At 31.8% G+C, this 26,431-nt stretch overlaps 2 protein-coding genes across 2 annotated transcripts; both read left to right on the top strand.

The window, feature by feature from the left end:
* Positions 1-1,287: 1,287 nt before the first annotated feature.
* LOC130445270 (chitin deacetylase 8-like) lies at positions 1,288-7,937 on the top strand. The gene is made up of 5 exons (XM_056780835.1): positions 1,288-1,585; positions 3,352-3,554; positions 3,672-4,055; positions 5,703-5,895; positions 7,661-7,937. Exons 1-5 carry the CDS (start codon positions 1,421-1,423, stop codon positions 7,850-7,852), a joined length of 1,137 nt encoding a protein of 378 aa, XP_056636813.1. The 5' UTR covers positions 1,288-1,420; the 3' UTR covers positions 7,853-7,937.
* An 8,528-nt stretch (positions 7,938-16,465) lies between these two features.
* LOC130447661 (chitin deacetylase 8-like) lies at positions 16,466-25,980 on the top strand. Its single transcript, XM_056784617.1, has 5 exons — positions 16,466-16,667; positions 18,573-18,775; positions 19,713-20,096; positions 22,476-22,668; positions 25,725-25,980. The coding sequence occupies exons 1-5, from the start codon at positions 16,503-16,505 to the stop codon at positions 25,911-25,913; spliced, it is 1,134 nt and encodes a 377-aa protein (XP_056640595.1). The 5' UTR covers positions 16,466-16,502; the 3' UTR covers positions 25,914-25,980.
* The last annotated feature ends 451 nt before the right edge of the window (positions 25,981-26,431 follow it).

Consider the following 26,431-nt stretch of genomic DNA (forward strand, 5'->3'; position numbering starts at 1 on the left):
AGTTCTAAGTAGTAAGATATGATGTTTTTCATTTCAAATAAATAACTTCCGAAATTTTTATTATAGATCTCAATTTACAAAATTTTAAAAGCGGCTTCGATTGGGAAATATGGATATATTAATCATTTTACAATAAATTCAACTTTTTCTGAAAACTGAGACAAAATGTTACAAACGAGTTAGTATCTATTTAGTATTTTGCAAACGAATAATTGTACATGTTTTGTATGAATAAATGAAACGTATCTTTTTAAACAAACAAGAAACAGTTTAGGGCAGCCAGAAACAAAGAAATGGACCTCGAAGACTGTTGAATACACAATCAAAATTTTATTTGCCAACAAGAGAGGCTAGTTACATCTGGAAAAACATCTCAGAACCTCAAAGCTTCAAAATAAAGCATGGACTAAGATAGACAAGGCCACTCAGTCCTTTGTTGGATGGATGATATGATTGAAGCATAAAAAAAAGAAGTTTGAGTAGTATGCTGATGTTGTTCGATAAATAACCCCAAGATATCGGAAAGAGAATTAAAGAAGAGAAATATGAAGATTAAGTTGAAGAGTCATAAGTACTAAGCAAAGAAGAAACTTAATTTCTGAACACAATGATATTAGGGAAAAATGGGAGTGGAAATGATCAAATATTTAAGCAATACAATGACAATACACAGAGGAGAAACATACGATACAAAATTAAAAGAAAGGTTCTCGAAACTGTATCATGCACTTTCAAGGTCATTCGTAGAGAAAAAAAGGAATCACTAGCAAAACCATAATAACAGTACACTGACCAAGATTAACACATGGTAGTGAAAGCTGGGAATTACCAAACAGAATAGCAAGCAGAAGAGAATAATAAGTGTGACATGGCTAAAATGATAAATCAGAAATCAATTGAAGCTATGTGGGAAGAATAATCAAATAACAAAAGGAAGAGAGGTTGACCTATAAGAAGCTGGAATCAGCAGAATCTCAGAAATTTTGAAAGAAGACAAAAAGAAAGGACCGAGCAATAACTGACAAAAAACATTAAAAAATCGGACCATTTTATTCATGAAAAGAAGAAAAAGAAAATCAGTTTTAGATTTTTGAGTAGACAGGGGCTCATGATTATATATTACATATATATATATATTTCAAATAAAAGGGAGATAAATTTGGTTTACTATAATTTTTTTAATATGCAGAAAGCGTCAATAGTTACAACAAAAATTTTAAAATTAAAAATTTCAAGTTTTTGGATAACAAAAATATAAGATAAATGCAAATAATACGTATTCTACTCAATTCTATTCAAAATAGCTGTCGATAGATATGCATCAAGCGATAAGAGGATACCACTACTCCTTAATGTACTAGATTTGTATATATACAAATACATATAAGTATAAGAAATCAACTCAAATTTCGTATTTGAAATGAGGCATCAAAAGCGTTCGGTGTGTGTTTTTGTTCTTTTACTAGCCCAGTTGGTGATCAGCGATAAAGCTGATGATTGCAAAACAGATGTCTGCAACCTTCCAGAATGCCGTTGTTCAAGTGCAACATCACCTTTTGGCTCTGATATCGACAATTATCCTCAAGTGAGTTATACGTATTTACACAAATAACTTATAATTGAAAATATTCATGCTTCGATAACATATAACGATGGTCTAATTCTAATACTCCGTAACTGTATGTTTCAATATTTTATAGGAAAGCATTTCTTGGTTTATGAGTATCAAAATTTTTTCTAGGTATGCTATGACAATAATTAGCCCACATGCGTTCAATTTCCTTGCTTAATTTCTCTTCCACTTTTTTTGCTCTATCTGTGCGTATGAAGCGCCTTGTATTTCATTTAAGGATTCATGGCAAAAGATTCTAAAGTTTGCCGTTAAAATATATCTTGTATTTAATAACTGTTTTCTGAAGTCACAGTTTGTTCGCTTACGTTTCTTCCTGGTCATAGTGTGTTGTAGATCCAAGTTGTTCTTTTTCCACAATCTAAGAAAATCATATGCTACGTTAATAGCAGTTTAGTCACTTGGTAACTCAAAGAAACGATTTTTTGCATTGCGCTCTATAAGTGAGCGGACAGCACACTACATCTGATTGTGACTTGTCTCTAAGCATATTTGCTTAGTATGTACTTTAGTTGAATAGACTGATTAAGAAGGGAATTCAAGATAATACTGTTACGTTTTGTTAAAAACAGCCTGAGTACACATTTATAGGGATATTCTTATTGTACTCTTATTTAATAAAATTCAGTATACTCTTAGAGAATGTCAATGCAGATTGTCTTCGTTTAAGTTCAGCCGCTAGTTCTTACAAACGAGAGTGTGTTTGTCATAAACAGTAAAATAATGTACAGCTGAGTTTTTAATGTCCGAAAATTCACACACAATATGTATCCCTGTTTTGCTAGCTTTTGGTTTTTGGTTTTGAATCCAAAAGAAATATCGCACCTATTTTTCTGCTGATTCAATGCTTAATAATTAATTTCACAAGATGTTGGAAAATAAAGACGCTTAAAAATAGATTTAAAAAATCGTTTTCGGTTCTCTCTCCTTATAAAGTGTTTAATAAAAACGTTCTAGGTTCAATTCAGAGGAAATTTTTAGGAAAATTAAGACGATATCTTGGTCAAACTATCAAAATCCTTTAGCTTTTTTGCGTTTCTCGATACTTATTCTTGTATCCTATATTACCAGTTAATTAGTAATGTTAATTTCATGCTGTTTTTATTGTTTTTATCCAATCGTGAACCATATCCTTTCCTGGACCAAATGTCCCTAGAAACATTTCATTATACGTGAAATCTAAATGTAAACTCAACAAAACGGATTGTCGTTGATGATGCTCTACGGGTTATTAGAATTGTCAAATTTTTTACGCAAATAGTTTCCAATACCAATGGTGTATCTCGACTCATGGCAGAATAAGGGTAAAATGGACTGGCCTTAAATTTTTTTTGTGAAGATACGTGCTAATAGAATTAGACCATCGAGATTTTGGTCATTTCAGCTAGAATATATTTTATAGTTATAGCTAAATATTTGTAGAATTGATATTGTCTGCACCAAAATGCATAATGCATTTAGTCATTTATTCCCTCACCAATAATTTTCATGATGTAATAAAATTCAATTCTCTGCCTTATCATTTTTCTTGAGTTTTGTTTGCTGCCTTCACTTCAATGATGAATATGAGAAATGACGAGACATTGGGATAGACCACAACACAGGTCGATAGCTAATGCACCTTCATTTAATTGACGATGTTTTCTAACACCATTGATAAACTAAATATAAACATTCTTATTTGTACTTTCTTTTTGATAGATTTGATTTTTTATTTCCAGCTGATCGGCTTAGCTTTTGACGAAGCCGTAACTGATGAACTTTATACAAATAGATGGGTTCCACTACTTTTAGATGCAGATCGAGTTAATCCGGATGGAGCTGGAATAAGTGCCACTTTCTTTGTTCCTCATGAATATACAGACTATAGAAGAGTAAACGATCTTTACAATTTTGGAATGGAAATTGCAGTACACTCCATAACGTATGTATACATGTACATAATCTGTAGAGTGAAATCATTTGAAGTACGAGAAAAATAAGAATATTTTTTATAAACATATTAATTTACAAAACTTTAAAATGTATAAACGAATTACAGCAAAAATAGTGAACAATCTTATTGGAGAACAGCATCTGAAGACGTTTTGGTTGCCGAATTTCAAGGCCAGAAGCAAATTATTTCAAAATACGCTAACATTCCTTCAGAAGCCATAGTTGGTGCGAGAACACCGCAACTTCAACTTGCTGGTGACAATTCAATTAAAGCCTATGTTACTGCTGAACTTAGTTACGATAGTTCATGGCCTTCTCTACCATCTTCAAGGTTCTTCCCGTACACATTAGATTATGCATCCACACAAGCTTGCCTTTTAGGAGCTGAATGTCCCACTGGCTCGTTCCCTGGATTCTGGATTTTACCTATTAATGATTTGCAATCATCAGATGGTACAGGGTGTAATAATTTAGCTTCCTGTGATATCAGGTAATATATGAAAAACTTTTATCCCTATTAAGGACCACCATATTAAACATAGAGAAAGATAAATGTAAAATAGCTTCAACAAAAATGGGATATTTTATTGTTGTTATTCACAGTTTAAAAATCCGTTATTTCTTGAGTTTCTTTCTGTTCTTTCCTTCAATGTGAATATTTCGAGAACCTGCAGGATAAATAAAATGGGTTAAATTGTTCATATTGGTTATATGAGATATTTACGGGGTAAACATAACAAGGCATGAATATGATAATTGTTCTGCTGCTGTGTTATGGATGAGACTGGTCGTCGTATGAGGAATATAGTCACAAAGGTAGGTACAAGATTGGTTGAACTAATCAAAAAAAAGCAGAAACTATTCACAGTTGTATTTAATTCACTTGATTGTAGAATTAACCAATTCATGGTCAATATCTCCAAAAAAAAGTTAAAAGTTCTGTCTTTTCTTTTCATATCAACTATCAACAACAGTTAGTGTTGATTTATATCACGAGTGAAAAATGGAATAGTGAGATTTTATAGTATATCAATTCGCCGATCTAACGTCTACCTCATTTCGTGTTTATATGTCTCCATATGATTTTTTAGCTGCTAAAGCGGTGTTTAAAGTTAAACTTCGTGGAAATGGTTATTAAATGGCTTTTGGAATAAGATGATTAACTCTATCAATATTTATGAGACATTGGCCGCATTCATTGAACGAAACCATTGTTTAGCTGTTATAAAACTAGCAGAATAGTTCGGTAACACATCGCTGCAAACTCAACACGTTCTGGAGCGGACGTCATGCTTCGGGGGGCCTTTGATTTATACTAGGTAGTGGTAGCGGAAGTTAATTCCTTAAATCAACTCTCTTCTATAATCAAACTCTAACTTTCATATAAGAAAATGAATCAATTCGTTTATGAAGATGAGAAAAATTAATTGGAGCTATAATTATACTCTATAATTTCATTTTGAATGATAATATACCGTATTTCTTAAAAAAAGAACTAGACAAACTACCACCACATTTACAATTTAATGTAACACTTGTTAAGTTTAATAAAGCCAACCAAAATATATTTATTCATATTTATGTTGAAAATACACCTGTCATGAACTCACAATCGACAGAAAATAAAAAGACTTGACATCAAACTCTCAACATGTTCCTGACCGCTACCTCTACGCCTGCTGATTGCGATCATTATTTATGTATCGATTTAATCAGCTATGACAGTTAGATATTAAAGAGCAGAGTCAAATATAGGACTAGATATGTTTTCTGTTTTAATTTTACAAAGTTTTTTGGGTAGAAAGGATGGATGGCAACAAATGGAAGTTGAGGCAATCACAATTAACAATTGAGACAACTTGAAACTGGTTTGAAAGAACCTCATTTACAAATCACTGCATTTCCAAATTTTTTGTAAAAATACTAGCATTGGTGTATTTTTACATTTATACGACAAACCTATTCATGTATTCCAACAACACACGGCAAAAGTTGGATATCTACTCATTTCAAAATCCTAAATTCTTCTCGGATTAGTTTGAAATTTCTTGTTGTAACGAACGTATAAAATATTATGGTTTTGTAAACTATTATCATGTATTGTGAATGGTATTTTACAAATATTCCACGATTTTAGTGGAAGTGCTGATGATATCGCTAATTGGTTGACCGACCAGATAGAGCAAGTGAGAACTACTACGAAGACCCCAATGACATTATCTATTGATTCATATTGGTTCAATTTTACTACTAATAGTTTTGAAGGTTTGACCAAATTCATGAACAACATGAAGGATAAATCCGACGTCTTTTTCGTCAGTCAGAAACAAGTAAGTAATTTAATTTTATTATATACCATTTTATATAGAGATAGCAATTATTTGCTTTCTTATTTCAAATTCAATAGAGTGCGTTTTAAATAGAATGGAAAAGTTGATACATGCAAATTTTGAACTTTTCTTTTTAAACTGCAATACAATTTTAGAAACTTCTTAACAACTTTATTCCAAATTTTGAAATCAATAAAGGCAATAAATTAGGGAAGATCAAATATTTTGGCCAAAAGGCCCCTTACCCAATATGAACTGATACATCACACCATAATTACCAAATTACTTTGAAAAAAATTACAGGTTGGTTGAGTTAGTCAACTTGGGTATTCTGTGAATATTCTTTTCTTGTTAAATTTTATTTGTAAAGGATGTTTCTGTTTGCAAAGGCGAATATCATTAATTCTATTTTAATTGTGATCAGATCGTCACTCTGCAGCTGTAGATTTACTTTGTTAAACATACCAAACATATAATTAATGAGATATAGACCTTCTTTACGATTGTTCTTTTTTTTTGTGTTTCTTTGTTTTTTTAAAAATATGTTTTTCCATTTTATAGTAAACTATTGTTATGTGTTATAAAATTGATAACAAAGTATCAGTAGGACTTGAAAAAATAATAATTTATTTCAATTATCTTTTGATTTTAATTATATGAAAACATTTAAAAAATCGAGAAGTATTATTAGACAAAAGAGTGAATGAAACTGAAAATAATTGAAATTGTTTACAATAATCATGAATCGCTTGCTAATTTTAAAATAATAAACAGCTTGATCTAAACCCACGATGAAACCTCATTTTAACTCATTCGTAAAAGTTCTTCCGTCACTTGTAGATGTTCTATCGGTGTCTGGATTTATATCAGAATGGCTATTTAAAATATCAATCCGTTGAATTTTTCTTAGCAGCATATATTTCCATTGCTGTCCATACCAATTCAGGATGGTAAGGAGGCAATCTTAATACGCTGTGACACTTGAAGGTAATGGGATCATCATCTACCTAGGTTTATGTATTTGTTTGAGGGGGTATAGTTTCTGGTTCTTCGTCAAATGAAAGGTGTTTCTTATTGCAAAGATTGGGTAATTTCTCTTTTAAATAGTTATCATAAGGCGCATTCTCAATATCACTTATACTTCCGGTTTGTAGATTAGGTATTAACTTTTCAGTTTATATGAAAGGGGTACGCTGGTACACCTCCAGCATTTACTATTATAAGACGAACGCCTTTGGAAATAGATGTATTTGTCTATCAGTGGTATTGGTACACTATACTTTCAGTGTGAATGAGAGGAATAACGTAAGTTTTATTCAAGGAAACTAAAGGATGTTCTGCGTAATGGTTATAAGACTCATATTATTGACTGCATCTTTAACCTTGGAACATTCAAATTTTGTATATTAAAATATCAAAAAGTGCAACCTAAAGATAAATAAAATCGAATATACCTTCAAGAGATCTTTATTGTGGGAGTTTCATCTTCTGCTTCTTGCTTGTTTATAATTTCACGACTTTGTCTCGTTCAAACTTTATTTTCCACCGCCGATTCCAAGTGCACGAATACAATTTAGAAATGAACTCTCTGCATTAATTAGGTAATGGGACTGGCTTGTTAACGGCGCATTAAAATTTTAGGGGTCTTTCTACATCTTTTCATTATTGATCAATGCCAAAATGACTGTCAAGTTATTCCTTCTGGGTGTAACGCATGTAATGTCGCTGAGTATTTGCACTATTTATAATTTTCGTTTCGTTTCAGATTTTAGATTTCATAAAAAATCCAGTACCAGTATCAGAATTTAACAGTGACAACACTCCTTCCGATCCAGCAAACTGCCACGAACAAAAGTGTCAATTGAAGAAGGGTAACGAAGATAGAAATATGATATCTTGTGTGCAATGCCCAGCTGTTTACCCATGGCTCAATGATCCTGATGGTAATGGTAGTTGATTTAACGGAAAATTACAAATTTATGAATGATATTCTTATATGTATTATCTTATGAAATAAATAAATATAAGTTGTTTTCATCTTATTCTTGATTTTTGTGCTATATCGTTGCTCTCTAGGGGCTCATTCATACTCATCATCTTGACTGTTCACCTCGGGGAATCATCCATGAATCAATTTCATCGAACAGATTATTTACCCATATTTACTCAAATATAAATTATATTATCAATTTTTCAAGATTAAAAATATTGTTTTTTGAAATATTGTGAATCGGTGTGGAAAAATAATTCATAATGGCGAACGTATTGAAAACTGATGATGAAAACCTTGATTTGCACGAAAATATGCAAACAAGGATTCTTTTGAGTGATTCATTTTAGATGAATCCAATGTCAGTTACTACTATTAAATTAGGAATTAGAAAAAATAAAATACTTATGAGAAAAAAACGATTTATTCTTTGTCATTTATAGTTCTGTTGTCTGGCGCACAATCGAATGACTTCGGAACATGGAAAAGAAATTGATGTTCAATTTGAATGGTATGTCGTTCAGAATCATAACGATTTGTGCAATAAATAAATAATAATTTTTAAAGTCAACGCTTTATCTAGATTATACAAAGTTTAATACTTCTCTACCTTTATAAAAGAGATTACTTCTAGGCGCAACAAACTTTGTTAAGACTAACAAATAATATATCGGTCAAACCGTAAGATCCTTACCCAATAGAATCTTTTCTCATAAAAAGCTATTGCAGACTACATTCTGAAACATGTGCACTGGCTAAACATGTTAATTTATAATGATCATCAGATGGATTTTGACACTGCAGGCAACTGATAAACACAACACAAAAACAAGCTTCCCAGAAATGGTCTACATCTCTGAACTTTACAACTGTATCAAGAAAAAAACAGGTATTAACCATCATAGTGGAATTTACTATTTTCTTCTTTTACTAGATTCTCGGGAATCACATGATTTTAACCATAATAATACTTTATTAAATTTAACTTGACAATCAATGAACTGATGACAAATAGGACCCAGAACTTAGAAGCTTTTAGGGCTGATTCTATACTGTAAATGGTCATTGGATCTGTGGAGGGTATTCCCCCACTATACTCTTTACACAAGTGCGTATCATACACGCACTAAGGGTTTTCTATTCTGAAGTGGCCGATTTACTAACTAAACTCGGTTAAGTTTCTCTAACCAATCTAATTGTTTCTATTGGAATAATCGAATATTTGTAATTTTCAACATCCTTCCTCAAATAAAGTCAAATGTCAGTACTATAGTTCCGGCGCATTCCATTTCTCAACTCAATCTTATTTTATGATTCTGAAATATTTGTATCACACTATTTTTGAGAAAAATTTATTGTATCATTCTAATATATTAACAATATTTTACATATTTTTAAATGGTTTTTTGTGCTTTGGCTACTTAAGTGATTTCAGAAATCATAATCAATATGTATTATTCATCAATCATGTTTTAGTAATATTACATCTGGGAAACCATCCTAGTTATTGAAGAGTCTTCATTTACAAATTTACTGCAATCCCAATATCCTAGTTCTATATATACTTCATATTTATGTCACATTTGAATATTGATTTTTGAAACTTATGAATTTGATTATTTTGTTAAATGAGAATAAATTTCAATACGCCACTTTCCTCAATTAACTAAATCCTCCTGAGTACACTTTGTACAAAGTTTAGTGTTTGCCGTCTAAGTATAGGAAAAAGTAACTTAAAACTCGGAAGTTGTAATTACGGCCGTGGTAAATTCGAGTTAATCGTTCAACAATAATCAATTTTTGTTACATCTATCCAAAATAAGGTACCGACTATATGTAAGAATAGCTTATAAAATAGCAGGGGCTTCACCGATGTTTTCAATTGTGATATCATGGTCGCATGATAGCTAAAATTTCAATTATTATTTCTTACAAGTTATAATTTACTGAGCTGGAAAAATGAAAGTGTCAAATTCTAGAAAACAGTGAACTTAAAATTATTTGTTTATATTTCGTTCTAGTACAATACATGTTAACTACATTTAGCTGTAAAAAAATTTATTTGGGGGAATTTCATCTATACATCTTTTGGAGAATTTTTATTCATATAACTCTTTAAGAATGTTCAACTATACACCCCACAAAAATTATCGCATCACTGATATTTTAGGATATTTTTAATACTCAATTTTAGTTTTTGGGACAATTTGTATATGTATCAACTTAATAGATATTTCTGGTTTCTTATTATGGGCAAAAAATATCACAATTTCTACCAAATTTTTTTGGAAGCAAAAATGCTCGAGTAAATCATTTCTTTCTCGATCGAGAACTTTCTAAGCAAATTGTATAGGGAAAATTTAAATTTATTTTGTTAATAATGGATGTGTTGTAACGTTTAACAAGGCATGTGACGAATGAAGAAGCCGCTAGAATCATCGCGCTCATACAAGATGGCCGCAGTCAAAGATATGTCGCCGGGGTAATTGAAGTTCAACAAAGCACCATATCCAGAGTTGTTATTCGCTACCAAGAAACAGGGCAGCTAACCAGAAGACCCAGAAGGGTAACTTCGGTAGTAGATGATCGTTATTTGAGGTTAACGGCGTTAAGAATTAGGCATACCACCGCTTGAAGGCTGCAAACAGATCTGTTGGCTGCTCGTAATGACCGAATAAGCCTACAAACATTTCGATATAGGCTGAGAGAAGCAGGTATAAGAGCCAGAGTGCCAGCTAGAGGTCCTCGTCTTACCAGAGAACATCGAGTAGCCAAATTCAAAGATTCAAAATTCAAGATTGGTCCAATATTTTAATCACGGATGAACAATATTTTGTCTGTATTCATCAGATAGACCTGTACCAGTATATAGGCGACGTGGTGAAAGGCACGATCAGGTTAATTTTTGTCAAACTGAAAGCTCTGGTGGTCGCTCTATCATGGTTTGGGCAGGAATTTCTTTCGAGGGTCGCACGAAGTTAGTACCAGTGAATGATGGAAGACTAAATGCTGACAGGTACATAACTAATATCCTAGAACCCCCCCCCCCTATATACCTCATATCGGTGACAACTCTGAGCTAATGCACGATAATGCTCGTCCACACGCTGCTAGAGTAGTTCGGCAGTATTTAGAAGAGGTCGAGATACCTACCCTAAATTGGCCTGCACGTAGCCCGGACCTTAACCCAATAGAGCATTTCTGGGACCATCTAGGATGTTCTTTTCAACATGCCGCATGGATACGTCCAGAGCCTATTTAGAAGCCTTCCAAGACGAATGGAAGCTGTAATTAGAGCTAGGAGCGGCAACACACGCTATTAGAAATTCATTGGCTGGTTTTAGTTTAAGCACCGTTCATTTTTTTGTATAGATGTTTTGTACAATTTTTTTGATATTTTCTATGTTTTGGTAAATCAAACTTTTTGTCCTCTGTAGATTAAACTGATATAAAATAAATGCTACAAAAGGCGTATCTATTGGTGTTTTAATTTGTAATAATAATAAAATTCGAAAAACAGGCAACACATTTAAAATATTTAAAAAATAATGAGTGATGCAAAAATTTTTGTGGGGTGTAAATATATCATTCCAAGAACATTTATTTTATCTACGAGTATACATATTTTCAAAAAATATATTTCTATATAAACGTCATTGATTGATTGGAACAAATAATTTTTAAGGTGCCAAAATAGGTTTTTAAAAATAGTACATTATGTTACTAGGAGTAGAAGGTTATCATTATTGTTGAGCCCAGATTCTTGCACTGCCTTTTTTTTTAAGCGTAAAAATAATATATTGAAATTCTTCTTCTTGAGATATTTTTATAATACACTTTTCAAAACTGACAAAAATCAAATTAAATAAAAATTAAATGACAGTTCCTGCATACTTGTTTACAACGCCCGTAATAAGACGTTGCTATCGTTTCTCATTATTTTGTTACTAGTAAAATAATAGGTTATTTCTATCTGTCGAAAATAATATAGATATTATATGTTTGAACAAAAAATACATATTCTAAAATCAGAGGTAATTCATACATAAGTTGGAAGCAATTTACTTATTAGCTACAACAACTTTGTTAAAGAAAACAAAACTGAAATGGGATGCACAAAATCCGAAATAGTAACGAAAATATGGCAATTAACTTTTCAAATTCTCGAGTAGGGTTTTTCCATTCGGACTGACACATTTGAAATTTGAGCGCCATATCTCAATTATTGTATGTTTTGTCTCTGAATGCTTACTATGTGAATTTGTCTTTGGTAAAGGAGTTAAAGGTAAAGGTCGTGAAGTCGTTAACAACTTGCCAAAGCAAAGGCGAGTGCGGGGAATAAAAGAGATGCTTAACTTAGTTGAAGACCTTACATTTGTCGAAAGCATCTTTATAGGTGACGTAACGCATCCGCTATCCGGAACCAAAAAAACATCTTCAAAGTCAGTCTAATATCAATGTGCTGTTCTACGTTATTAGTGTAGTGTGACTTACCATGAATTCCTTCCTAACTAATTACTCTAGTGTTATAGATTACCTTGATATGCTCATGATAATAGAAATTTTAGGTCAGAAAACAATAGAAAAAAATAATTCATATGAACCATAAAATACCAATCATGTGAAACTCAAATCTTCACAAATTGAATTAGAAGAACTCTCAGTTCAATATTCTTAGCTGTGTTGGAACATTGCAAGCACTACAAATATGCATTGTAAATTGATTCAAAATACATAAAAATTAGATGGTAAGAGAATAAATAAGCATTAACAACTTAAATTAACAGTTAATAAAAAATGATCAATAAATTCTAACAACTATTCAATTGTATAAATTACGCCAAAGCTATGTTATCGCTAAGTGTAACCAATGATCAATCATAAAAAGTAATCCAAAATGGCAAACTTGATCTACTCCTTTCGCTAGCGGTGAATATAGGAAACGTTATTTCCTTAGCACTTTATGTGTCAAGGTCCTGTAGCTTTGGTTTCGGATAGGCACTTTTGTACCATTATTAAAGATCATTGTAAAATGATAATAATTTGATCTCAACCTACTCGTATTTTAATAGGCTGTGCTCCAAACGAGGGAGTGGTAGATAATTGAAAATCTACGAATTCAAAACAAAATATTTCACTGCAATTGTACCGTTTAACTGCCACACCTGGTAAACCAGCGTATAAATAGCTGTTTAGTAATCAGTATTTTAAAGTCCCTAAGTTCACGAACTTTTCCACATTTTCGTATTTGCGATATTGATGAACCTCCTGGCGCGCATAATTTAATTTTTTAAATTTGTGACATCTACGGTTTTCTACCGAGACTCATCTTATCTAAAGAATAGAAAAACAATTTTTTTAATTGATATCATCATTTGTATCTAGTCTGTTGAATTTGAATTTCTTGTTAATTGTTCATATCAATTGTTTACCAAGAACGATTGGTCTGACACCATTGATAAGAATCAAAGAGTGTATATACTGTTTTTTTCATTAGAATTTGTTATCAATAAAATATACATTATTTGTTATCTGATGAACATTCCGTTCTACTATGTTACTAATAGGAGGATGTGAGTACTTCATTTTCAAGAGCTTTTAATTTGATGTACAGTCGTCACATGTAATTTTGTGAATTTAATCTATTTTCAAATCATAAATTTTTTCATCTAATCAACCATCACGAAATATGCATACGAGATTTGCTGTATATTATTGTACTGATTTTCTCCATACCATCTTCAGAGACTATTATTAAAAGTAGTCACCATCTGATTGAATCACATGTTCCCATCATTCTGAAATAGTCCTAGAAGTCAGTTTCCCAAATCAATGCATTCATCACATTAGTTTGAACAGTCTCTTCATCATGGAACTGGTGTCCTTTGAGCGGCATTTTAATTTGTCGAAACGTCAATTTTTATCTTTCTGGTAATTTTAATTACTAAAAAAATTATATCCATATAGTAACTGACATGTAACCTAAAGGAAAGTAATTCCGTTTCTGTTGAAAATTTGTAACAAGCTGTTATCAATCAAAAATTTGATGAGGGAAAAAACAAAATGTCTGGATTGCCATAAGATGCATATACGTTATTAAAAAAAATGTGAACTTTGAAGCGTCAATATTGGAAAGAAAGATAAAGGGCAAACATCCTCAATAAAAGACAGAAGGTAAACTTATGTGTTTTGAGAAACGAAGCTAGTCCCCACAGATATTCGGGAATCGGGAAGTTTCTAACCCTGTAGAAAATAATATTGGATGGCTTTGAATTCTACATAGTTACAGAGACTGGGAAAAAACTGATTGTAATGTTTATAACAAAAGGTGAATTAAAATAATGACAACAAAAAGAATAATTAGAATAAGTTTATGTTACTTATTTACCATAACACCATCCAAATATCAATATATGATCCAACTGAAATGGAAAGTCCTAATTTTAATACAAAACAAGTTCGAATGGTGTACATTGATAACCAACATTTGGTGTTATGTTAAAAAATGCAAAATATTCCATCAAATTGATTGTCTATAAGAGGATATACCTAAGTGCTGACATTTTCAAGTTGAGGTCGGACCTTTTCAGAAACCTTTGCTGATGATTGTCATTTTATTTTTAGTTAGAAATAAGTATGAACAAGAAAAATGCCAAAAAAACAATTCAATGAAAATAAATAAAAATTGTACACGTTATATTAAAAAAATATTGATCATCCACTTGTGATTGATTTGTATTAAATAGAGTCGAAATGTTTAAAAATGCATTTTCTGTTTGTCAACTTAAAAATATTTTCCCTTATCGTGTTATCAGTATACTGGCCTTGGTAACGTCTTTCAAATTCAATTACGACATATTATCTTTAAATCTCAAATTAGAGTGAAATATGTGCATATTTATATACATTCTGATAACGCAAAAATTCCAAATCATGAAAGTAATTACAGTGTGACAACTTTCAGCTCTATGGATTCTAAGAAAAAACTACTTCAATAAAACATTGTTTCTGGATAGGTTCCAGATATTTTTTCTTCACTTGAGAACTATAACAAATTTTCGATAAGATATTAATATGTAGTAATGACAGCGTGAATATATTCTTGATAATTGCTTCTCAGTCAATATTATATTTTCTTCATTTCTGCCATTAATACAATTTGTACTGTACCACATAAAAAGATAATATGAGTCTTAAGTATATATACATTGTATTCTAATTAAACACATCTTCAAATTTTTAAACAAAATTTCTTAAAAGAATATTCAAATATTAACATCAAGAAAATATCATTATTAATTCCGAATTGGTGCCAATAATATTAAATGACTCTTAATAATTTGAGTTGAATGTCGAACAAGTGCAGTATCTTTAGTACAGATTCCAATTTCCATTGGGGATAGCTACCTTGAAAGAGTGGTTTATTTTACAACTCTGCAGAACAAGGTACAGACATTTTTTCTGTATTTTGGGGTATTGCAGTGGATATCGATGGTAGAACGGGATCTGTGAGATTGTCTCATGAATTTCTACAATTCTAGGCACTCAAATGCTTTTCTCAGCCTCAAATAGAACTGAACATACAGTTCAATATATGTCAAAATTAATATAAAGAAAATTCCATATGATTTTCAATTTTTTTTACTTTAATAGATTCGCGTGTATCAAGTAATTGTCAAAGTAATCCGAAATATGTTCAGCAGACAACATAATTTGAGAATACCAAGAAGATTCTCTATAAAAAATACTGAGAAGCCTTTCAAGGGCAATAAAAACAAGAGTGTACGGAACAATTGTTAAATCAGCAGTTAACTATGCCTAAGAAACATGGACAATATCTGGTAAAGTGTACAAACAGAGAATGATGATACCGAAAATAACACAAATAGTTAGAGCACACAGAACAAGATGGTTAAGATACGTTGCCAGAATACCACAGAAGAGGATTGTGAGAATGGTATTGGAGGAAGGAGAATATGAAAAAAAGAACAGGAAAAATTACTACAAGCTGGATACAGATTAGATGGGAATGTTCGAGATGATATAAATAAAAAACGACCGAAGAAAGTTAAGAAAAAGTGTTAAGAGGATTAAAGTTAGGGTTTTATTTACACAGTCATGAAACCATTCAGTCCTGGTTTATATGTGTAAGGAATTTTTTGGTGCGAAACTGAAAAATGGTGAAATCAGTTTTGTTTTGAGCAAATATTTCCTATAACCAAATGCTATTTTCATATATTATTGCTTATATAAGCATGCGCCATAATATATTTTTTGTTGACCGCTGTAGAAGTAGCAAACATGATAACTCGTCATACCCAACTACGCTCTATGATGAACTTTAAGAATTTTTGGCAACATAATTTGAATCTTAACTTATTTAACCAAGGGAAATGGTTGTAATAAACCGAGTCATCATCATATTTTATCTCGTATAATTTTGGTAAATTAAAATTAGCTTATTGATCTAACTTGATTTATAATGATGTTTAACAAGTACTTTCATTCAATATTACCTATCAATAAATATGTGATATATGCGATAAGAAAATATCAGTAATTTTAGAATACTATAAATATATCTATGTTAAGTGCATGATGACATTTGGTATCTAAAATGAAGCATCAAATCCGTTTGGTGTGTATATTTATTCTTTTTCTAGCGCAATTCGTGATAAGCGACAAAGCAGAAGATTGCAATTTAGATGCATGCAGCCTCCCAAATTGTCGTTGTTCAAGTGCACCATCGCCTCTTGGTAACGACATCGATAATTATCCACAAGTAAGTCCAAAAATAAATAGAATTTGAAAGTAAACATTTCGAGTTTGATTATAGCGTTGAACAGTTTGGATCAATTGCACTATTTTTCCTTGAAAAATAAATAATGAACTTTTATGAGTGATAACAAATACTTTGTGCCGCATTTGAATATCTTCTCGTTTTGTTGAACGTTCGGCTTTACAGATTGCTGGGTCTTGTTATATGAAATTTATTGAAATAATTAATTTTTTATTTACCAATCAACTTCCTCCCAAGAATCGTCCAACGTAACGTCTGTTCCTTCCTATGAAATGTTTGATTGAATCAATGTTTGAATTGTTTGAACAAAACATTTTATTTCAAAACATTTCTTTGAAACTTGAGTCGTGAATGTTTTCTCTACTAAGATAAATCACCTCCATTATCTCTATGCATGTAAAAATTAAGTGGAACATATAGTTTCAGTTCCAGTTTCATTTTGAGCATCACTACAGTTATTCTACCATACCATTAGCTTATTGGTTGACCTTCTTCTTAACCGCCTTAGTGTAGGCAATATTCCCTCTTTCTGTCACCTCTTCCCATAGCATCCACCACGTTTTATTATTAGGGTTGCCATGAATGGTGTAGTTTAAAGCCCATAGCTTCCGAAAATGGAAGTTCTATGAGTTTTTTAGGTTGGTGATAAATGGTATTGCGTTTTTATGTCTCTACACAATAAAATGACTTCGTATAATCTTTGCTATATCCCACATATTTAAAGAAAATTAGACTGCTCTGTAGCATATATTTGATCATTTGAACAATCCTATAACGGGTAATGTAGGCATTGACGCTTTCTGACAAATGAGCCTTATTTTTTCTACAACAATGTCGTTGACAAATGAGGAGTAACTGAATATTATGAAGCTTATTTGCTAGCACAAATTTTCCTTGAAAAAAAACATCAAATCACATTTTTATAGGTCGGTATAATAATTTACAGCAATTCACTGCGCAATGGAAAGACTGACTAATAAGCTCTTGGACAATAATGTATCAATTTCGCTTTCAAACCTGAACATTATTCACTCAAATAACTAATAAAAATGTGTATAACATAAGTGGTGGAACAAAAGGTGCTAGTAATTATTTAGCTTTATAAACTGCGACCTAGCACAACATGCATGCGCGCTCATCAGTCGCCCGGCAGAACACGAGTGCTGTTGTGCTATGCTATGGTTTATGAGACAATCAAATCGACCTAATTTACATTATAATTATCAAGCATTTCTCAATAAGAATACCTTGCAATTCTTTATATTTTATTGAATATAGAAGTTATACCGTTCCACTTTACACACTTTAATGATCATTATACATTATATCACATTTCGTTGAGATTATTTTGAGAAATCCATGATATTATTTTAGATGTGTTAATCAAGTAGTACGTATGCAAATTGTTGTTACTATTAATAAACGGGCTTCGATTGGTTGCTAAATCGTGGATAAATTTGGTTCAAAGATTGTAATGAAGCTTGACATTATTACTAACTTGTATGTCCAGTATAACTATTTTTTCAACATTCCAAATGTGTGCGAGATTCGTGATTGGAGAATAAATTACTAGAAAAAAATATTTTCCTCAATATTCTTTAATTCTCGTATTTACACATGTCAACCAAAAGATTGCGGCTGAGAAAACCAATACAATATATATTTATTAAGGAACATATACAAGCAGAAAAATGGAGTGGTATGATCTCGTACAAGACACAATTGGTAATTGCATGGAGTTTCAGAACATTAACAATCCACAGATATTCTAGTTTTAAATGTATTATAAAAAACCTGCTACTAAACACATTTTTTTAATTATTTCTCGAAATTCTGATATTGGTTGAACGATGAGAACCATTATTCAATTCAACAATTTCTTTTCAGCTTATAAGTTTAGTTTTTGACGATGCTGTTACCGATGAACTTTACACAAATATATGGGTTCCATTGCTTCTCGACTCGAGTCGGGTGAATCCCGATGGTGCCGGAATAAGTGCCACTTTCTTTGTTCCTCATGAATATACGAATTATAAAAGAGTCAACGATCTGTACAATTTTGGAATGGAAATTGCTGTGCATTCTATAACGTACGTATACTAGAAAATTAACTAATAAAAATTGTAGGCAAAGACATACTCTATATCTGGAAAATATATGGTTTGATGAAATTGGACCTAGCCTGGTTCATTCAAGAGCGCTTGTTAATAAAATTAGTAACATTTTTTCCTAAATTAATTACTAATTGCCGACATATAGAGCCTTGATAAATGGGTTCTGAGATCCAGAAACATCAAATAAGTGTTTTTAATATGATTCTGAACTGGCCAGATGATTATTTTTCTCACAATTGACTAATATCAACTGTCTAGTGGCAGTACAAACATAACTCATTTTAAAAGTCATCTATCTTTTCAAATATCTAGCAAACATTACCTTTTTTCGGCAGTTTGTGATAAATTTGATGAAAACTGTGAACAAGTTTTGATCATTAAAAACACGTTGTGATAGTATAATCATTGCCTTTGTGACTACGCTCCAGGTTTTCTTAGTTTTCATGTAATATCACAGTAAATCCTTACTCTATTGTTACACCTTATTAATTTTCAGAAATACAAATAAAAACAACTTAAGCATGCATGAAGGCTCATACTTATACTGATTTGTATACTGAAACGAGGCGTACTGCGATTCTAGCTGTCTGGAATTTTTCGAAAAAATTGTCCTCATGATAATTTACAGTCATGAATCATACATTCAATAAAGAAATTCATTATCTTCCCAAGGTTCTAATTTTGAAACTTTCGGGATATCTGGTATGAAATCTAAAAACTCATCCGAGGTATAACTTTTTTTGGAAATGCTCGCGAAGATCTAGTTATTGATTTTTTATAACATAATAACGGGTATTGTTTTGTATTTTAAATAATAAGTAATGAATAATTTGAGAAAATCATAAAATTCAATACTTTTTCTTAGCCTTTATGTGATTATGTGTGATTATATCAATATATATTTTCTTTATAGGAGAAACATTTATCAAGATTATTGGAGGACAGCTTCTTTGGATACATTGATTAAAGAATTCCAAGGCCAAAAACATATTATTTCAAAATTCGGCAATGTACCATCAGAAGCCATAGTCGGAGCAAGAACACCTCAATTGCAACTTGCTGGAGACAGCTCCATACAAGCTTATATAACTGCTGAACTCACTTATGACAGTTCATGGCCTACTTTATCATATACAAGACTATTTCCCTACACGTTAGATTATTTATCTACAGAGTCATGTCTTTTGGGAGCCGAATGTCCTACCTCATCATTTCCAGGATTCTGGATTCTTCCTATTAATGACTTGCAATCGACAGATGGTACACAGTGTAATAATTTAGCTTCCTGTGGTATCAGGTAATGTACTTTTATTCCTGTAGATTCCAGCATTTCATCAATAATTCGTATCAAATTATGAATAATTCAAATTTATAATATGAAAATTGACTCTTTTTAGTTTGGTGGCTATGACTGCTATCAATTGTCCATACATGATTTTAACTTATGAACTTAGAATGCTGTAAGTGGTTGTATGAGGCGAGTCAAATTCTGGAATGTTTGGAATTTTTCGCCTCTTGAATTAAGGAGGGACACATTTTCATGAAAATAAGTATTTGAAGAAAGAAAAATATTTATTTTACCAGAAAATGAGTGAAGACATTGAATTAAAAAATACATTTTTTCACCATACTTTGAATAGGTACCCAAACATTTCGAAAGACTGGTTTTATAGGATAGGGGTTTATTAAGTTTCTTAAGAAAATAATATCGTATGCTTATTATGTACAATCAGTAGTTTTTTCTAAAACGTGATTGGTTACCAAAATGTAACATTTCCTTTTTATTATTCCAACACTGCGGAATGCTATAGTTAAAAAAAATATCTTCAACTTTTCCTCATAAGGAATGTTCCTAATTATAATATATCGACCCACGATTCTCCTAAACTCTCGAATGAATTCCGCTGGAGCCTGCAAGTACAGTTTAGCGCACTCGAAAATCGAGTCTTTTACGCTGATAAGTCTTTCATTTTAGTTCCAATAAAAATTGTAGAAATTAACATATTTTTTAACAACTAAAATAAAAAAAAATTTCCAGGATTTGTCGTTTTTGTTTTGAATTATAAAAACTTAATGAATCAATCACAAACTCAAAATTTTTTAGTACCTAACTTACCTACCAAAATTAGTACCTAGCGAACGTTGACATCCCTTATTTCATTCAGAACACACTATTTACATGACTAGGTCAGGAACCAAGGGTTTTAACTTGACACTATAGCCAATAGAAATGTTTTTAGTATACGAGCAGTTTTTGAACACTACTTTAATTCAATACAATGTATATGAACAAACTTATAGAATGTGAAAATCTGCACATAAGAGATCGCTGTATATATTTTCAACAAATGCTCCCTTTACGAGATAATAAGTTTGAACAAATGAGATATAACATTAATTCTTACCTTGTCTTTCGTCAAATTCGATCATATTTTTCACGTTGTTTTTTAGTGCGCTCATTTTTGCTAATCGATGTCTGCGATTGACGTAAAAATATCAAAGTGCAGATTCCTGAAAAACGCCTCTTGTCATGCTAGTTTCAAGACGCTGTTCTTTTAGGATATGCGTCTAAAATAATGCGTGCAATAAGCAAGTTTCATTCTTTTTTCTTACATTTTCCGGAAATTTTTCAAAACACATGGAAATTCTAGTAAGTCTATCTTACTGACTATACTATACTATATATAATATTTTATTCTTGGTAATTTCAGGCCAGTTTTATTTCAAAATGGAATCGACAGGGAAGTCCGGGTGGGGCGCTTTGAATAATTGATGTACTTCAGATGCTTACTTACTATCATTTGATGAATCAATAAATTAACACATCTTCAGTCATTCTGATTTGTATTAGTGATTTTTTTCCTTCTTTTCCACTTATTTCAATTGGAAAATTTCAATTTCTTATAAACTTCACTCGGTCTATATGGTTTCATACTTTCATACTCTTACTTTCTGAAATTTATTTCAATTCATGTGGAAATAAAGGATTATGTTGCTATTTGTTGGAATACTATTCAATCATAAATAAATAATTCGAACTGTCAAAGCTGTTTTCAGAAACGGGGAGCGAATTCACAAATATCAATTGTGCATAACCGGCAAAAATCAACTTTATAACAATTATTTTAAGAATCTGATTCCAGTCTACTCGAATAATGAATCCACACAGTTACAGCCCAATTAACTTGAGCATGCACGTCACAAGTTACGTACCAGGGGTCCATTACTGAAATATAACACTTCAAGGCCAAGTATCTCAAAAATGAACTAAATATACTTGTTTTTATACATTATATCGAAAATTTTAATCCCTTCATAGACGAAATACCAATTTTTAGAGTTTTTCCAGTGGTTCACTCCTTTTCCCATGGCCACTCGCACCCAGAACAATTTTTTCTCCTTAAATTACTCTATAAAAACTACTTGTGTATGAAAAATCATCACTATTGGTGTTAATGTCAGATTTTATTAAAATATTGGCTAGTGCGCCTCGACTATACAACTACACCAACACTCACAATTACACGTATGATGTGCGTTACAGTATCCAAGTTCGTCTTCAAAGGCCAAAGATAAAAGTTGAAAAATATATTTGCAGACCACAGTGAAGTGTTTAAATATGAATAATATTTAAGTGGTGATATTGGATAATATTTTTATATATGTTTAATTTCAGTGGAAGCTCTGAAGAGATCGCTGATTGGTTGACCGACCAGATAGAAAAAGTGAGAACAACTGTTAGGGCCCCAATGACTTTGTCTATTGATTCATTTTGGTTCAACTTCACTGCGAATAGTTTCGAGGGTTTTACAAAATTCATGGACAGAATGAGGGATAAATCCGACGTATTTTTCGTCAGTCAAAAACAGGTAACAATCAAGTAATTGTTGGTAAGGTACTGTTGAGTAATCAGGCAAGTTAAGTGTTTATTATAAATGAAAAAATGAACATATCTAGAGTAGAACTCAAAACTTAACAACTAAGATATTGTACTCCTCAATTTGGCCTAAAATAACTTGTTACAGGCAGATAATACGGCGAAAAAAGTGGTCGAGGCATGCATTCAGGGCATATGAAAACTTATTATTTTCCAAGGGAAAAGGCTACGTACTTCTCGAATACTTATACGTAAAGTATTTTCCAATTTTTACAGTAGATATTCTAGGTGATTAATTATGGGAATGGGGAATTACTAGTCCGATGACCTAACTTAGTGCACCTTTCACTATTGGCATTTGAAATTACATTTTTGTGAGAAACCTGACAAAATTTTGCAGCTGATCCTTATAGCTAGGTATCACTATCAAAGAATTTGGGAAAAAAATCTATTGGCCAGATTACACGAGGAGGTTTGAAAGAATGGAAGAACCGTCTTGAGCTGTCAATACAGTTGTTTTCCACAACAACTTCAGGCCACATACATTCGCCAAACATTGAGTGAAATTAGTTGAGAGCTTTGATAGATTCCTGTAGTCCGGATATTGCAGTATCTGACTTTGATTTGTTTGAATATTTTCAAAACTTTCGTCATAGAAAAAAATTAGACAATAAAGGGGGCGTTGAAGAGTTTTACACCAAAAACTAGGGAAAAGAAAAAGAAATCAATTGCTCAGATGTATTTAAATAGCATAAATTTTTATTAAAGATGATTCAAAAATTTAGTAAGAATAGGAAAATATTTTTAGATGATTCTTCACTTCTCTCTTGATTTGACTTCTTAGATAAGCTTGAAGAAGAGATGTTAAGCTTATTATTTCCTTCGTTATCCTTCGCACTATCTTCATTCTCATCTGTACCATTTATTTGTACATGCTCCAAATGTAGACGGCGATAAGTAGGCAGACTTGATTTGAATAGGTGCTCGAGGACTGCAGAATGATTAAAAGGGTAAAAACATGTTGCAATAAAGTTATTGAGTATGTTATTAGGTTTGTTCCAAACCTGTAGTCGGTACCATTCTTGGAACGGTTATCGGAAGCGTTTATAGATATTTTCTGCGCAATCTCCAGCTAAACACGGTTCTTATAACTGTACTTGCTATCTTCCAAGTATCGAAAAAACCGTCCTGGAAACGGATCACAAACGATACCTAAGTCGGTTGGAATGCAAAACAGAATTGTTCGTATAACGGTAACCGCCCGTTTGGAACACGTAATCTCTATTGCGCAGAATCGTCACCGTACCGAGAACGATTTTTTGATGGGTTGGAACGAACCTATTAATTTTCTTGCATTTCTGCCGAAATGTGGTCAAAACAAATATTTCTATATTCAACCTCCTTAATGTGATTCAAATGAATAGAATACTGATTCATCCATTGGTTGCATGTATGAGTCGTGTTACGTAGTAAACACAAAAGCTTAGGTGATCAAAAACTGAACTTACTGCAGATGCGGATATAAAATGTTCCAACAATATTTAAAAAATACATGCTGCCTTTTGGCGTCATCTGAACAGCGAAACCTGTTGATAGTCCACCACAATAGGCAGGTTTTAGCGGCTATACTTCAAACAAGATACTTCAGATCAGTTCTGCCTAATAAGTTTTCCTATGTCGCAAAAATCATTTCCAACAATGAAATCATCAAGTGCTCAAGATTTCTTCGAAATACAATAAGGAACTATTGTGAGGATTATCTGTCCCCTTCCTTTCCAGTTAAATAAAGTTCTCGATTGAATTTATGAGGAATGCCAAATCTCATAAAATTTTTATATACCAGACTATTTTCAACAAATCGACCTCAAATCCTTTATAACCCATCATCTATTTAGTGTATAACATCATGCATTCAAATAGGCACGAAATCTATCATTCACTTTTCGAAATTACTAGGATGTTTTTAAATGGAGTGTAGAGGAAAGGAGAACCATCTCGGTGTATCGAAAAGTGTCTGTTGAAAGGAATCAAATTAAGGTGGCGATATAGTACAAGTGGAAGAATTTTAACAAGAGCGCCACAAACTGTTGGAGTAGGATACTGAATTAAATTCTTTTTTCAAAGAAACTATTAATATACAAATTCATTCGAAAATTGTACTTAAAATACACTGCTAAATTCATATCATTTCCAGTTGCTACTCTTGCGCTATTTTGGCGAGTCTTCGAATTATAAGCTGCTGTTCACAGCTGGACACTTTTTCAACTACTACCCCATACAAAACGGTTATCTTTACCTCTACTCGCTATAGTTTCTATATTGAAGTTATCACTTCACCAAACATGAAATTGCCTATCCATAGCTATCCGCATATACCATATATGTAATACTTTTATATAGACAGTTTCTATAAGTGGAAGCTGTTTCGACTAAGGAAGACAGAATGGACGATTTCCCTATCCTCCAACACTCCAGCTCGGTTCTGCGCATTCTCAATCATGCGCAGCACATATAAAGTGTCTCGAACAAGAGAGAAAATAAATATTGTAGACACCGTAACGTTTTTTCCCATACCAACTGTCCATATAGTAGTATTACATATATGGCATATACTTATTCACATGAATTTCAGTCTTCACAACCCAAATTTCTTTTGGGAATTAGAGAAACCGACCGTATTATCAGATCGACTTTTTATCAACAGTATCTTACGGTTTTATATGAATATACAATGTGTGCTGTCGAGTCATATAGTTATTATTCTAATTATTCTTTGTTTTCACACATCGGGTCATTTATTTTCAGTCAATCAAAATCTATGTTAGTTTTATCAACTTATACACGAATAAAAGGAAATATGTAACACTAATGTAACATAACTAGATTGACCATTATTTTATTAAAATAAATCATAGAGGTCCATTGCACCACAAAGTAGCAATGCCTTTACCTCTATACTTCTGATTTGAATCAAACCATGAAAAAAGTTCACAATCGAACTCATTAAAGGAGATTTTTATTAATTTTAATACATCGGTTTACTTACAGGTATTAGATTTTATGAAAAATCCAGTACCGATATCAGAATTCAACAGTGAGAACACTCCCGATCCAACAAATTGTCACGAACAAAAATGTACTTTAAAGAAAGGTAATGAAGACAGAAACATGGTAACTTGTGTGCCATGTCCAACTGTTTATCCCTGGCTCGATGATCCTGATGGTAACGGTAGTTGAAAATAAAATAATAAATTCATAATATTTTGTTGTTTACTGAAAAAATAAATAAATATGAATAGATCAATATATTTATTTCATCTATAAATTACGTAAAATATGAATCATTATATGAAATATGGAAAATTCACTTTTTTATAAATAGTTTTATTAACTGTGACTTTTACAAGAAATTTAAAACTATACACAATTAACAATATAACGAAACTAGACTAAAACCACAGTGGACGGTTACCTTGCAAACTTCTCTGCATATCAAGGAGTCGACCCCTACATTCATTGATGTTAATTTGCCTCCAGTTTTTGGAAATTGCGCATTTCTTTTTACTTCTTGTTGTAAGGTTATTCCTTATTTTTTGGCAATCTGTTTACCAGGCTTAATATTCTAAATCATTTAAAGCAAATGGGATATCCTGCCGCCGGAACAATAAGGGTACACAGAATTCCAAAAAGTTGCCCTTTAACATCAAAAGCTATTATGAAGAAATACCAAAGGCTCCAGAACCGGACTTAGGCAT

The sequence above is a fragment of the Diorhabda sublineata genome, chromosome 1, assembly GCF_026230105.1.
Source record: "Diorhabda sublineata isolate icDioSubl1.1 chromosome 1, icDioSubl1.1, whole genome shotgun sequence".
Classification (NCBI taxonomy): domain Eukaryota; kingdom Metazoa; phylum Arthropoda; class Insecta; order Coleoptera; family Chrysomelidae; genus Diorhabda; species Diorhabda sublineata.